Source organism: Dermacentor andersoni, chromosome 4, assembly GCF_023375885.2.
Source record: "Dermacentor andersoni chromosome 4, qqDerAnde1_hic_scaffold, whole genome shotgun sequence".
NCBI lineage: Eukaryota > Metazoa > Arthropoda > Arachnida > Ixodida > Ixodidae > Dermacentor > Dermacentor andersoni.
This window is the reverse complement of record NC_092817.1, coordinates 17,939,156-17,953,554: the sequence shown is the minus strand read 5'-3', so window position 1 is coordinate 17,953,554 and position 14,399 is coordinate 17,939,156. Positions and strand designations below refer to the sequence as shown.

The window sequence follows — 14,399 nt, the reverse complement described above, 5'->3', positions numbered from 1 at the left end:
AGTGGTGTTATGAAAAAAGTTGGCGCGTATACCTTATTGTAGCTCGAAGCTACGAAGTAAGTCCACGTGGATTTCCTCCGAAAGAAGGTTTCGCAGTTCAAGAAATATCCCTTTTGTTCTGAAAACAAATCCGGCACCACTGGCTTTACAAACCGAGTAAGGAGGCTATGCGCGAGGGCGAACCAGTATACAGCTCGAAGTGCGGAAACCATCTATTAACAAAATTAGTTCTGCGGTCAACCGCAAGGTGGAGGTAGATTTACTAAAAAGAATCACGACTGAGTAATACGAAAGAAACTAAATGGGTTGCGAGAACATTCAGCTATCTGTACAGAAAAAACGTTGACTCACAATGGAGGAAAGGAGCTAGGAAGCTTACCAGCAAGTAAGTGACCAATATGGTAAGCAACACGGCAACAAAGAACTTCAAACACAAAGTCAGAGGCTGGGAAAATAATGATACGTGCTTTTTGCATGCTTCTTGTGGGCGATGCACGCGGGCGCCCCGACGAAGACGACGAACTCTCTCTGGCTCTCGAGCTATCGGCTAAACTAGCCAGCGCTGCGGTTATCCTTTGTACATATACTTTGTAAATAGTCTCCAGTTCTTAATCCTTCGTTTGCCTGACAGTATCGTGGGTGGCGGCAATGGAAAAGAAACCTGCTGTAGCTACCTAAGAGGAAAGAATGAAAACAAAAAAGAAACAATTTATGATAACTCAAAGGGAAGCTCCCTACTTTTCGAAGCGAGATCAGGATGCTTAGAACGCGTAGTTATAAAGCGAGGTATACACCAAAGAAGCAGCAGCATGTGTTTGTTGCGGTAAAACTATGGAAACGATGGACCATGTTTTAATCACGGCGGCATCATTTTGATGGGAGCGAAATGCGAAAACACAAGTGTACTTAGATTTACGTTAAAGAACCCCAGGTGATCCAAATTTCCGGAGTCCCCCAGACGGTGTGCCTCAATCAGATCGTGGTTTTTGGTATGTAAACACCATAATTTTAACATGCTTCATTAGAATGTGGAGATATCTTCCCAGCTGTCGCTTTACGCTCAACTGGCCTCCTTGAAGTCCTTCGGTTCAGGGATAGCAGGGGGAAAGTAAACATGTCCCAAATAGAGATTATAGTAAGAGGCGATTGGAGGTTTGGTGGCAGAAAAGTTGGGAGATCAAAAACAAGGGAGGCGTACAAAAACAAAGTTCCAAATAGTGTTTCAGAAAGTTTGATGCTTGCTATTATTTGTGTATGATTAACTCTTACCGTACCGCGCCCATTGCGCATCGTTAGCCCTCTAACGATGGTTTGAAACGCCGCTTTCGAGACCTTCCGCGCCGCTCACGGACACACTGCGCTATCGGACGTCAAGGAGAACTATATTTTCTCAGCAGTTGGCTTTTCCCTCCAGGCCGTGATTTTTGAACGCGCTCCGAAGTTTTCGCGATCGTTAAAGTAGAAAGCAACCCGCCGTGGTTGCTCAGTGGCTATGGTGTTGGGCTGTTGCGCACGAGGTCGCGGGATCGAATCGCGGCCACGGCGGCCGCATTTCGATGGGGGCGAAATGCTAAAACACCCGTGTACTTAGATTTATAAGCGCACGTTAAAGAACCTAAGGTGGTCCAAATTACCGGAGTCCTATACTACGGCGTGCCTCATAATCAGAAAGTGGTTTTGGCACGGAAAACCCCATAATTAAAAAAATAAGTAGAAAGCAAAAATGGCAGCCCGCTATCGATGGTTTGAAACGGCGCTTTCGACATCTTCCGCGCCACTCACGGGCACACTGCCATAGCCTGTGAAGGAGAACTATATTTTTGTTTTCGAAGCAGTTCGCTCTTTCTCCGCCAGTCGTTAATTCTTTAACGCACTCCGAAGTTTCGCGACCGTCAGAGTAGAAAGCAAAAATGACCGTCTCCGGGAGCGGCGCGCGCGCTTCGAAAGATCGCAGATCTCGCGATTCCGCTGTGCCTGCTGCTTATTTATTCGATGGATCGAACAGCAGAGAGTCTAAGGATGCTGCCTTCTGGTCGGGGTTGGACTCCGAGAGCGACGACGACGCAAACTAGCCCGGAACATCGGCGGCCGCAGCCCGGCAAGCCTAAATATAGTGCTTGCACTTACATTTTTGTAGTGGTATACCTGTTCAAAAAAAAAAAAAATTTTTTTCAGAGATGATGCCTATTAAACGGCAGTACATTGTGCATATCTCATAATTTGTGTTACATATTTTTCTTAGAAGAAATAGTAATTTAGTAATACGTAATTTTACCCTGTAATCTTGATTCTGTCAATTTATATCTTTTTTATGACATGCATCTCGCTAACAAAACTTTTATGCCTAAAAAGTGCATTCATTCTGCTTTTTGTTGATGTGTTACATAAACTATGGAGTGTAGCAGTTCTTTCAGAAAAGAAAATCTGGTGCAGCCTACAAAAAACACCGTGGTAGGGAAAGAGTTAAGCAAAGTAAGAACAAGAGCTTGGTGGTGCAAGAGCTTGGAGGTGCAAAAGCGGGGTAGTGCCCCGTTTCAAAAGGGACGCTCATAGCACCTATCCATCATCCATCCAGAAAGTTGGCATCCACCAATTATGGGAGCCAACGTTTCCTTTCATGAACCTGCTGTCACCTTGCGGATTTTTGCAAAGCTAACTTCAGTGTTCAATATATTTTGTTCAAGGTTCTGGAAGCAGACAAAGTTCCAAGGTACAAAATCATGGGACGTAACCAAGTGAAAACACATGCAGTTGCCAGCGGCATCCAATCACAAGCAGAAACCTTGTACGGAAGAGCTTCTTTTCACGCACGTGATTGCGTGACCGTCGTCTTTAATTTGTACTTCACAACATTAACACCGATGCACGCTTCGTGCATCTCTATTTTTTCATAAGGAAGTTCACACACATGGCTATATTGACATAAACGGCACATACGCGTATTTCACGATTACACAATGTAAGAGTACAAAGAACGACGACAGACATGGTTACAAGCGCGATACGTGAGTATGAAGATGACAGCGCACAGCCCTGAGCTTAAATAGACACTAAAGATAAATACTAAGTCAATTTGGCTCTCGTACAGATTATTCCTTCAAAACTCTCCCTGTATTTTTGCAGCAGAGAAAGATTGATTATTGGTAGAGAAGACGCAGGCCAATCTCGCCTTATTGAATTCCGCGCCACGACCGCGGCGCCGTAGATGTCCACTGTGGCATCACGTGTTTCAAGAGCATATGAGTTCTCTTCGCACGAGAAAAGTCCGCAAAAGATGTAACGCTAAGTGCCTTGTTTGTTTTCGAACACGATGTAATCATGGTGTTATCAATGAACACTTGGCTAGTCTAGGTCAGATGTGAAAATTTCTGAAGATCGCGAATAACTGGTTCGGGAATCGTAACATAGCGGCGACACCTGCTTTTCATTTTTACGTCACTCGTGGAACGCTGAAATCCCGTTCACGATAGGACGGACATACGTATTTGCAGCTCCAGAAGCGTAAATTTTAAGTATATATTCACATAATATTTATCTTTAGTGTCCCTTTAAGCTGATCAGAGGCGGCACGTATAGCAGCGTTGTATGTAACAGCTCTATATCGAGTCTGGCGTAGACCCCTCACAATAACAGGAACGGGACACGTGAGAAACAACAGAAAAGGTACAATACATGTGTACAACAATGTCACCCGCGCGAAATTGCATAGCGGTCATCCCAAAATTGGCACATGTCACTAAAGCTAAAGAGCCTGACAGGGTGCAATCATGCATTAGCTACAAAGTTACGAGGCATTACACGCTATCAGAAGTTCAAGCTCATCGTGCTTTTCAGCGCACGAATTATTGGTACAGGTTCAGTGACTGAGCCACGACAATGAGGATTTACAGGCGGTCTCGCGCTAACATCGATCAAGAGTGCTTCGACACTTGTTTACTCGAAATGCATTTACTGTTAAAGACTAGCGCCGCCTGTATGTGTAGGTACTCTACACGACGCCACTAGGCGCACCAACTGGCTCTCAGCTAGCTTTGCGTCCTGAGCATTTCAACATTGCAGGCACGTAAACAAAGCTGCGATGATGCATCACACATAATCACGGTTTCGATTGAAGCCCACGGCGACATTTCGCGTACTTTTGAACAGCACAGTGTTCAAGGGCGGAGAGGCGCGGTGAACTACGCATGCACTTTATAGGTGTTTAGACGCAGTGTTGCCACAGCGCCAGCAACGGCTTTGCCTACAATACGCAAGCACTCGGCGCGCACACGCTCTGACGGCATCGACTGCGAGTGCTGTACAGAAGTCGCAACAGCCATGTTGGTATTTTGAGCCAATCAGCGAAGCCAAATTAGCCCCGTGGGCCAATCAGAGCTGACAAGATGGCGAGTTTGGCAATATAACATGATATTATAGCATCCAGAGTAGCGCCAAGAATATTCAGTGCCGTTCAATGTCCGAATCGCCATATCTGTCACAACGATCTAGTTCTCTTTTAACGTGTCTAAAGTTTGATCGTGACTTGTCGCGATGGCCGAGAAAATGTGGTCTTTCTCTTTCCTTCCCCATTACCTTCATTTTTGGTCCCGTTTCCACAAATGTAGGAATTATATCCCAGGCACGCGAGAACCACCAAAGGTTTGTGACTTTCATTCAAGAGAAGTGCTGGCGCAACAAAACATACACACACAAAAAAGTGACAAGAGATAAAAAGCGCGCACGGCGCCCGCGCGTAGATCACCATACCGAGCTCACACATCTACACATCAACGTTTCGTCAAGAGGTGTGACCATTCATAACTCGCGCTAACGTGCGGCGAAAAGCAACGTAAGAACGGTCAGAACGCGGTGGACGCTGTTCGCACAGTTCCGTCGGCGACCGCTTCAGAGGTAGTCGGACTTGACCTTGTACGCCCTCTTCCAAATGTCGCACAGGCACACCGTGCTGTGGAACCTGAAGAAGATGGTCAGCGGCGCCGTCACGTGGGTGATGATGGTCCAGGCCCAGAAACCGTAGAAGGTCATCTGAACGGGGTTCGAGTCGGCGCGGCGAGTCTCCAAGGTGTTGATGGCCCACATGGAGAAGTTGCACACTATGAGGAACGTGACCATCTCGCGGCCAGGCTTGCGATTGGCCTGGTCGCTGCTGCTGACGTAGCGGCGCGACGCGTCCAGAATGAAGATGGTCTGCAGGGAACCCTGGATGAGGCAGGCGAGCGCCGTCAGCAGCGCCAGCATGGTGTTCTGGTCGAGCGTGAAGTGGCTGCCTATGATGCTGAACATGGTGTACAAGTACAGCCCGCTCTGGGCCACGATGAGGAGGATGCTGTCCAGGTCCGTGTTTCGCAGGCGGTTGTAACGCAGCTCGCGCACCTGGAACAGCGCCGTGGTCGTGGCCAGGGAGGCGAGGAAGTAGACGGCCAGCTCGGCGATGTGGGCCTCCATGACGGCCAGGTTCCGGTACTGCGGCTTGTTGATCAGCACGAAGAACAGGATGAGACTGATGATGGACAGCACAAGCACCAGGATTCCCGTGAAGAGGCCCTTGTTGGCCTTGGCGCAGTCCACCTGGTAGTAGTGCCGCTGGCGTGGTGTGTGCACGTGTATGGAGCTGTCCGGAGTGTTGGGCACGGGCTGCGTCGAGCCCACGTTCTTCCACATGATGTACAGGATGCCGGCGCTGATGAGGCTGTACTCGATGGTGCAGGGAAACAGGAACGGGCTCGCGTTCTGCACCAGCTCGCCCATGATGTTGGCGCGGCGGCAGTTGTGCGTATCGTGGTGCAACCCGTGCTCGCCGGTCGACCTCTCGATGCGGTGGTGGTCCTTGGAATGCGTCTCGTAGTGCACTGGGTTCAGGTGCTCCTCCTCCTCTTCGGACGCTATATGTGCGAAGAAACAAAGAATGACATAAGCGAATGAACTGGCAGGTCCTGTGATGGCGACAGCGCAGTACAAGGCCAACAAAATCGCAACAGCGAAGGCGTTGACCATCGTAGGCGACACGAACGCTAACTAAGATACCAACTCTGTTTAAAGGTACCAGAAACTCACTCTGTGCAGGGATCTACAGCTCGCGTGCCACACGTGCGAAATATTCAGTCCGCCCAATGCTTCAAGCATAATACTGGTGCGAGTTGTGTCCTCTACTGTCCAACGCCGAACACTTGGTCATCGGCCACACAGCAAACTCTAGGTTTTACTGAGCTCACTTTGGATTAGTGGCTATGAAGTTCTGTGCCTACTCTACCAATTAACAAGGTCAACAACAATATGAACTTAATGCATGCGCACTGACCAGAGAATAGACGTAAGATTATCAGCCCGTGGTGACATCATCTAAATGAGACGAAGAGAAATACACCTTATTGAATGTTCTCACTCAGGTAGGGGCGAAGTTCACATTTTCACAATTCTAACTTTTAATTCTGACCCTATTCTAAATGGCAGTCACAGCCGTCTCAGGCACAGCACAATGAAAAGCAGCGCCGTCAGCGACACGACAGAAGGAAAAGCAGCATCTGGCTAGCGCATTACGCGTGCGATTGGGGGAAAAAGTTCAAGACCGTCCTGAAGCACTTTTCTTTCTGCGTCGCTGAATTTCGCCTGGTGTAGCGAGCACAACGAGGAACTGGGTGATGCAATACGATTCCCGAGCGAGGAAATATAGTTGGCCATTCTCAGTTGGAAGTTGCATGCACAGGACTCTATGGTGAAACTAACCGTTTTCTCTGTGGGCGTGGTTCACTAACTTTTGTTCCTAACTGTGCGTCCCTGTTTAGACTGGTTTAGATCATTTAAAGCAGATATCACAGCTTCAACGAGTACCTTACACCTCTGGGAGTGACCAACTTCATTTCTGAGACTAAGAAACTAACAGAGGTAACCCACGTGCATCATTTCGACAGCACACTACAGGGAAAGGTTGGCCGCACAGAGAGTAGCCCCCTGTCGGCACAGAACCTGGCAATCACTAATTTAGAGACGGTTAGCGCACAAGTCGCTAGAAAAGAAAAGTTTCGTTCGAAGCCAAAGCATTGATTGAGACAGCGAATTATTAGACAACTATACGAAGTAAGTTTAATCGTTTTATCATAAACATGCATAAACTGCTGTAAACATTCGCTTGCTAACTAAATTAACAAGCGCGTTGTCACACGCGCACAGTGCTTGTGCTTAAGAAAAGTGACCAGTTACGTATACTGGATTATCGTCCGATATCACTAACCTCCCAATGCTGCAAAATTTGTAGAACATATTACTGCTAATCGTATACACAACCTTTGGAATATAGTGCTGCATTAACAGAGTACCAACATGGCTTTCGAAAAGGGTATTCAACAATAACCAAACTAATAACGGTAGTTCACCCATTCGCTTTATCTCTCGATTTTAATGGCCAAATAGGCATAATGTTTCTTCATTTTAATAAAGCTTTTGACAAGGTCCCGCATGACAGACTAATTTTGAAGCTTAAAATCATAGGCATCCCTGAAATATTTATCATATGAATTTCCGCATACCTGGGGAACAGGTATGCGGAAATACAGGTATTGGAGGACAACTTTCTGCCCGTCTGCCAGCCACGTCAGGGGTGCCACAGGGTAGTGTCCTAGGCCCCCTGCTCTTCTTGGCTTACATTAATGATATTGTAAAGGTAATAACTTCTGGTGGGCAAATTCGAGCATTTACAGATGATTGCGTTTTGTTCAAATAAATATTTTGTCACACTTATCAAATTGAGCTAAATCACAACCAGAATAACCCATTGAAGTGGTGCAAGGAGTAGGGGATGGTTGTTAACAACGACAAAACTGTCTCTCTATTACACGTATAAACATGCACACCTGTCTTTTGCTTACAAACTCGGTTCAACTTCGCTGAAGAAATGTTGATAATTATAAATAGCTAGGTGTTACATTAACAACTAACTTATCTGGATTATATACATGTTAATAACATTTGCTCACCTGCCTTTCGAAAGCTCTGCTTTCTAAAGCTCAACTTAAAACCACCCCAAGCAATGTTAAACTATTATGCTATTATTTGTTTATTCAGACCCAAATTAGAATATGCCAGTACAGTATGGCACCCACATACTGAACTAAACATTTAGTGCATCGAAAGAATACAGATGAAAGCAGTCCGGCTTATTTATAACAAGTGCTCACGATCCAACTCTCCGTCGGAAAAAATGAAAGCTAACGACATTCACCTTCTTAATGCGCATCGAAAACAGTTCGGAATTGACTTCCTTTCACTGCTTCGTAATCACCGTACCTATCACCCTTACTAACCAGACCCACAAGGCATCATCAAGCTCCCTAACATCTCATTTTGCTAGAACTGACACTTATATAGTTATTTACCCAGAACAGTGACACTGGAATTCGCTGCCACTGGAGATTCTTGCATGTAGAGATTTCGCTGCAAAACTTTAGAATTACTTGATTAGTGATTACTGTTCTAATGTATTGTACTCTTGGTGGTGGGGCTGATGTTGCTGTTACCATCGACTGTTTCTTTCGACCCTCCTGCTTAGACCAAGATCGCAGTATGTATGTATGTATGTATGTATGTATGTATGTATGTATGTATGTATGTATGTATGTATGTATGTATAAATAAATAAATAAATAAATAAATAAATATTCTTACTTTTCGCGCCCGGTTTCGGATTGTAACGAATTAATCCAGGCATCTTATTAGTCTGTTGCCACACCAAAGTACCATTGTTGCACCAATTCACACACCTGTTATCGCAGCGCCCGTTAGTACACTTATCTTGAAACAGATTACATTGTTGTTATTTTTCATTCAATATCTCTGTTATTATGTATAGTATGCAATTTTGAAACTGCCCCTGCTTGGACTCAAGGGTCTGCAGTACGTAATAAATTAAAAAAAAAGCACGAACACATCCTCACTCGATCACCGCGGACACTGGCTTTAGAACACTGGCGTGATGAGCGGCAGCAGCGGCGAGCGAATTCTCTTTCGTGCTTTACCTCGTTTCAACGCGAACTAGGCGCGCGAGAACACAGCGCACACGAAGCCATCGGCTATCTCCGGTCGGCTAGCCTTAGAACCCAGCGCTGATTGCCTCCACGATAGGACGCGCGCCTGGCCGCGCTTAACCACCCCGGCAGGAGTAGACGAGGAGATTCGCTCTAACCTGCCCCCCCCCCCCTCCTCCAGTGCGCGCGTGAGAAGACGGCGCGCATCCTCCCCGCCTTCCTCCCTCGCGAGCGTGAGAGGACGGCGCCACGTCTACAGACAGACACCTACAGCATACGGCGCGCGGCCGCGATGTTATCGCACTTTATGTGGAACGTCACGGCGACGCCGATGGCGGAAATTAGCCTGGAGTTTCCAAGTGATTAATATCGCAACAAAAACACAGTTATTGCGTTCCATTTAATGTGTTCCATTTAACGTGTTTCATTTAATGTAACGCAAACAAAATGAAACAGCACATACCGATGTTGGGTATAGGATTCATGGCCATGGCTAAGAGATTGGTCTCGTTCCTCTGGATGAATTCCAGGAGCTGGTGCTTTGTTTCTTGAATTAGGACGTGAAGCCACACGCAGATGTTGGCGGATATCATGTGCATCAGGCCGAACCTCGCGAACGTTGTGAACTTGTTAATGGCAACCTATAAAAAAAAGATGAGCACGAAACCTATGCAATGCCGCTTTATGGGCAGCTCCAACCAGCTCGCCATAAAGCACTCTTGCGTCGGAATATTGCTACAACACCATTGCGAACGATATTCTTGCGAGTAATGCTACCGGTTTAATTATCGCCGCGTTAACACCTCGCGTCATCATACAGTATACGAGAGTTTCAACTATTTTGTCACGCGTATAGAAAAGAAGACAGGCACCGATGGAGAAACCTCCAGCGCTCGATTGGCCTCCTTGGTTTGAAAAGTCAGGAGTCGGAAACGCAGACATGAGAGGGAAGAAAGGAATAAGAAGAACACCCTGTTGTCCCTGCACTGTCCGTGTTTTTCTAGCCATGAATCGTTACCAGCCCGCTCAGCCTTCTATCGTACTAAGTGGTCTCCACGACCGGGTGCGCTGCCTTTATATTTTTTTTTTGTCTGTCTCTTTATAGGATGTGCCGTATATGCCTTTCAAGGAACTATCCATACTTCGCGCTGTTTCCTCTCTACGAACGTGCATCGACTTGTTCAACTTTAATGTTCTTCTGCAAGTACGACTATTTGGTCGGCAGAAGTCACATGCTCACGGATTCTACGCGGGCTAATCCGGCCGGAGAATGTCATCAAACGCGCTGCCGTCGCAGCAAACACGCTCTCGCGGTGACAAAGAGAAGGAAATTTCGTATTATGCGGAGAACTGCATTAGAACCTTTTTACCAGGAACTGTAGAGGTATATATATATATATTCGTTCATGTCGTGTGAAGTTTGGACTGTAGTAGTCAATTTCTAACCGCGTCAAATAATTGCGAAGAAATTTAGCTTTTCTTGCGCAACCCGTTGGCAGTGCACACTTCTGCCCCTCGCGGGCGCACGTAACACACATTTATAAACACCACATGTTAATAAGGCAAGCGCAATGAGCGGAAATATTTCAGACGAACTACCATGTCGCTTGCAATGCACCAAGAAACCAAAGGGCGCCTCCAAATGCTATGAGCGGGCAACAAGTAACTGACCATTTTGTGCTCATAACGGACAAGCATGTCTCACAGCTTCCGGAATTCGCTCGCTGATAATCGCCTGACTGTCAACCGGAGTTTAGGAACAGACACTTTCGTACGTGACGCGACAGACATTGAAAAGATTTTCGCAAGGTGCCTCGAGATCGATTGCCGTCGCATGGCGCCACGCGCGGTTTAGACGCAAAGGTAGCAGTTTACTCGCTGAATTCATTGCCTTTTAAGTTTCCTGGATGAACGGAACTGGACGTACGAACAAACGGCGATCTAAAAATTGTACGTATAATAATGAGCACGCGAGCAGACCCTCATCGTAGCCGATAAGCTAATGCGAGAGCTATTTTACAGAGCGTTTCCTGCAGGGCCGACTGCGAGACCCCGCTGACGCGTGAAAAATGCCGCAGCGGCGGCCCGACGTCACGCTAAACACCACCTCCCTTCACCACTCCCCACATATGCCCGGGGAACAACACGCGCACGCCCACTTCCGCCGGCAACGTAGAGAGCGAGAGAGAGAGAGAGAGAAGAAAATAAAGCACATTAAGCGAGAAAACGATGTTTCGTCTTCCCCGAGGCATGCAGCTGCGCGAGTTCATTGACGCCGGCCAGCCAAGACGAAAATACCTCCGTTCGCGTAAGGTACCGCGAACGACGAAAACAGTCTAACCATTACAAGCAGAGAAAGACGCTTGCGAAGGTTTACTTGAGCAAGCCGCGATTTTTTGCCGTTTATGTTCACTTTTAGAAGGCGGTCAGCAACGTTGCTATTTTGAACCAACGCTGCTGCGCTGGCGATGTTGGTGTAGAAAGTGCCGACACCGTCACACGATCAACAAAAGGGAGTTGCACGGGCATCATTCGCACAACTGGAGAGTCTCTGCGACGGTCACACGTAGGGCAGCGAGTGGGCTTTCTTCTGTCTCTTTCGTGGAGCGATCGACGCGGATTCCTGTCTACGCTAGGGGAGCCTCAGAAATCGGGGGACCCAGTGTTAGGGGACGCAAACTACCGGGCGTACAAAAGAACGCAAAAGAGGACAAAGGCACGCAAGAGGTACGACAATGGACATTTGCCTTTTGCTTACGCTTGGGAACGCACTCTCTAAATCCCCCTATTGCTGCGGCACGCTGACGAACTCCCGCGCTGAAATGAGCGACAATAAGATCCAGGGGCTCGACTGTTCGTTAGTTACAACAGTACGAAGAAATCAGATAACGAACCCACATAAAGCATAAAGGAACTGTTATGGTTCATTGAAATGTAGAAATAATACAGAAAAGAGAAACGAATGCGGTCGAAAAGACAGCTTGGCGCAGTTGTGAGCCGAATCCGTATCCTGCCACTTTACGCGTGCGCGTGGCAGATGAGCGACAGTGGAGCACTTCGAGCTCACTTAGTGCGATAGCAGTACAGCAGGCTTACGTGTACACCGCCGTCTTGTAAAAAGAAATTACACACACACACGCAGATATTATATATATATATATATATATATATATAGTTCTTTGTTCTATCCTCGTCTGCAACGCACAATATACGTCGTTCTCGTACGCTACAGTTACTGCCTGCAGGGGCATGGCTTCGAATCCCGGTACTGGGCAAAGTTTCATTTTACGGCGAGAAGGATGGTGAGGTGTCCTGGTGACGTAAAGGTCGACCGGACGCAGCAATCAAGCACAACTTTGAGCGTCTAACTGCTCTCACAAAAAATGTGCAGCCAGCAGAAAAAGAACACTGGGGCTATTTGTATGCATGAAGTATAGGAAACGCTTCGTCAGCGCTGCAAATCTTCCGCGTTACTCAAGAAGCATTTTGACAAAGATAGCAGAGGACACTGTTGCGAAGATTCAGCCCGTACGTCGTGCCCAGTTCCATTGCAGGTGATTTGATGGACCACTTAGCATGTATTCTCTAGTTGTGGGTACTTCCTATCTACGTTGTTTAGTGTCCAACGGCATTCGCTTGAGATTTAATTGACATCTTGGACTCGTGGCTGCGTGGATTGTTTTCGAGGAAACAAAAACAAGAAAGCTACTCAACACAAGTTCCGGGTTTCAGCAATGCTTGAAATTTATAAAAGCGGCTTACCCTCGAGTTGATGAAGATGAAATAGAGCTGAAAGAATGTGAATGCCATGCGCGTGGCCGGCGTCAGGCTAAAAAGAATGTTGTAGCACTTGGAATCGGACTCCATCTCGAAGAACTGGCCGAACTCGAGCCCCGAATAGATCATGCTCCCGGTTCCAAAAGCTGAAAAAAAAAATGGCGAACAATTGAAGCTCTTGATTTTGGCAACGCTATGAAACAAAACAACAAATTGAGCAAGAAAATACAGACAAAAGAAGAAGAAAATGGTCAACCAACTGCCGAGGTTAAAGAAGTCAAGGTCGACGTGCATAGCGGTTCAAATGATTCTATAAATAAATGTTGCTTATACCTCTCCATTCCATTTCTTTAGCATGTTCCTTATTCACTCATTCCGTATTTTATTCGTACGGTATTTAACGCACAGTTACGTCGACCTTGTCTTGTTTAGCTTCGGCACTTGGTTGACCCCTTATTTTTCCAACGCTTGACACTCTAGAATGCGCCCCTCGCATCGGTTTACTTGTTGATCTTTCAGGCTAGTGCGAGGTATAGGACCTTGTTAGCCCCGACTACTTATGGCTCCTTCAAAACACCCGCCCAAGGCTGAGGCGACGCACTGCTGCGGCCAGCGGCTCTCAGCTCTTCGTTCCTCTCGGCTTTCCTTCGTCCCGCATGGATGAACGGATACGTGCTACACGAGCGTCCCCTTTGAAGCTGGACGCCAAGTGCCGTCATCTGGCGAAGGGCACGAAATTTAAGTTCGATGGCGCTTGACGGCGGCACGACAGAGGGAGACGTCGGCACACGCCCTCAACTGCTTGACGTCACTTTGCACTCCGAGTGGAAAAAAAAAGAAGGAAACAAAAACGAAAAAGAAACGATCAGATATCTACAGCGATAGCCCCAGCTTCGAGCTCGTTTACTGCGATAGCAGCACAGAAGCAGGCTTGGGCGTACACCGCTATCTGCTAAAAAGATATATATATAACTTCTTTGTTCTATCCTCCTTTGCAATGAACAATATACGTCGCATTCCTGCGCTACAGTTAATGCCCCGTTTACGTTTAATTATACTCTTCTTTATTACGTCCTTAGTTTATGATTATTGCCACGCGTTCTCATCATGGAGATGAATCCTTTGATGTAATTTTCAATGTTCATGCACGACATCTATAAGTCGTCCAACCGACCGTTCTGTTTCTGGAAGTGCTACGAGATAACCAGGACGTCGATACGCCAAACCATGAATTAATCATGCAAATCATAAAAACAAGCAGCATTACGTCCTTTTAGACAATCGGCCTTTGTACAGTGCTCCCCCTCCTCCTTTTTAAACCCCCTCCAGATAGCTTATTTAGACACACACGATTAAATGAAAATATATATGATGGCATACGGCAGAAATATGAAGGGTTTGGTCGCAGTCATCGTAAATGCCTCACAGGTCTGCGTTTATCATCAGTAGAACACGACCACCGCTCAATATAGATGACGCCATAAGAGGAAGCAGAAAGATTAAGATAACGAAAGATGGCCAACGATCAATAAATGCTAGGTGACGAACTTAGAAACGGGCGGCTGCAACGTTGGCATTGCGCGTGCAAGCGTAATGGCGTTCAAT

General features: G+C 46.8%; 1 protein-coding gene across 9 annotated transcripts in view; it reads right to left on the bottom strand.

Annotated features, from left to right (window-relative positions):
- Window positions 1-2,797: 2,797 nt before the first annotated feature.
- LOC126535795 (proton channel OtopLc-like) overlaps window positions 2,798-14,399 on the bottom strand; it is an 84,929-nt gene continuing 73,327 nt past the window's right edge. For all 9 annotated transcript variants that reach the window (XM_050182605.3, XM_050182606.3, XM_055073440.2 and 6 more), the window contains 3 exons: window positions 12,780-12,940; window positions 9,481-9,658; window positions 2,798-5,882 (listed from right to left, as the gene is read on the bottom strand). In XM_050182605.3, the coding sequence (XP_050038562.1) occupies window positions 4,885-5,882; window positions 9,481-9,658; window positions 12,780-12,940 (1,337 nt within the window). In that variant the 3' untranslated portion in view covers window positions 2,798-4,884. The remainder of the gene's footprint in view (window positions 5,883-9,480; window positions 9,659-12,779; window positions 12,941-14,399) is intronic.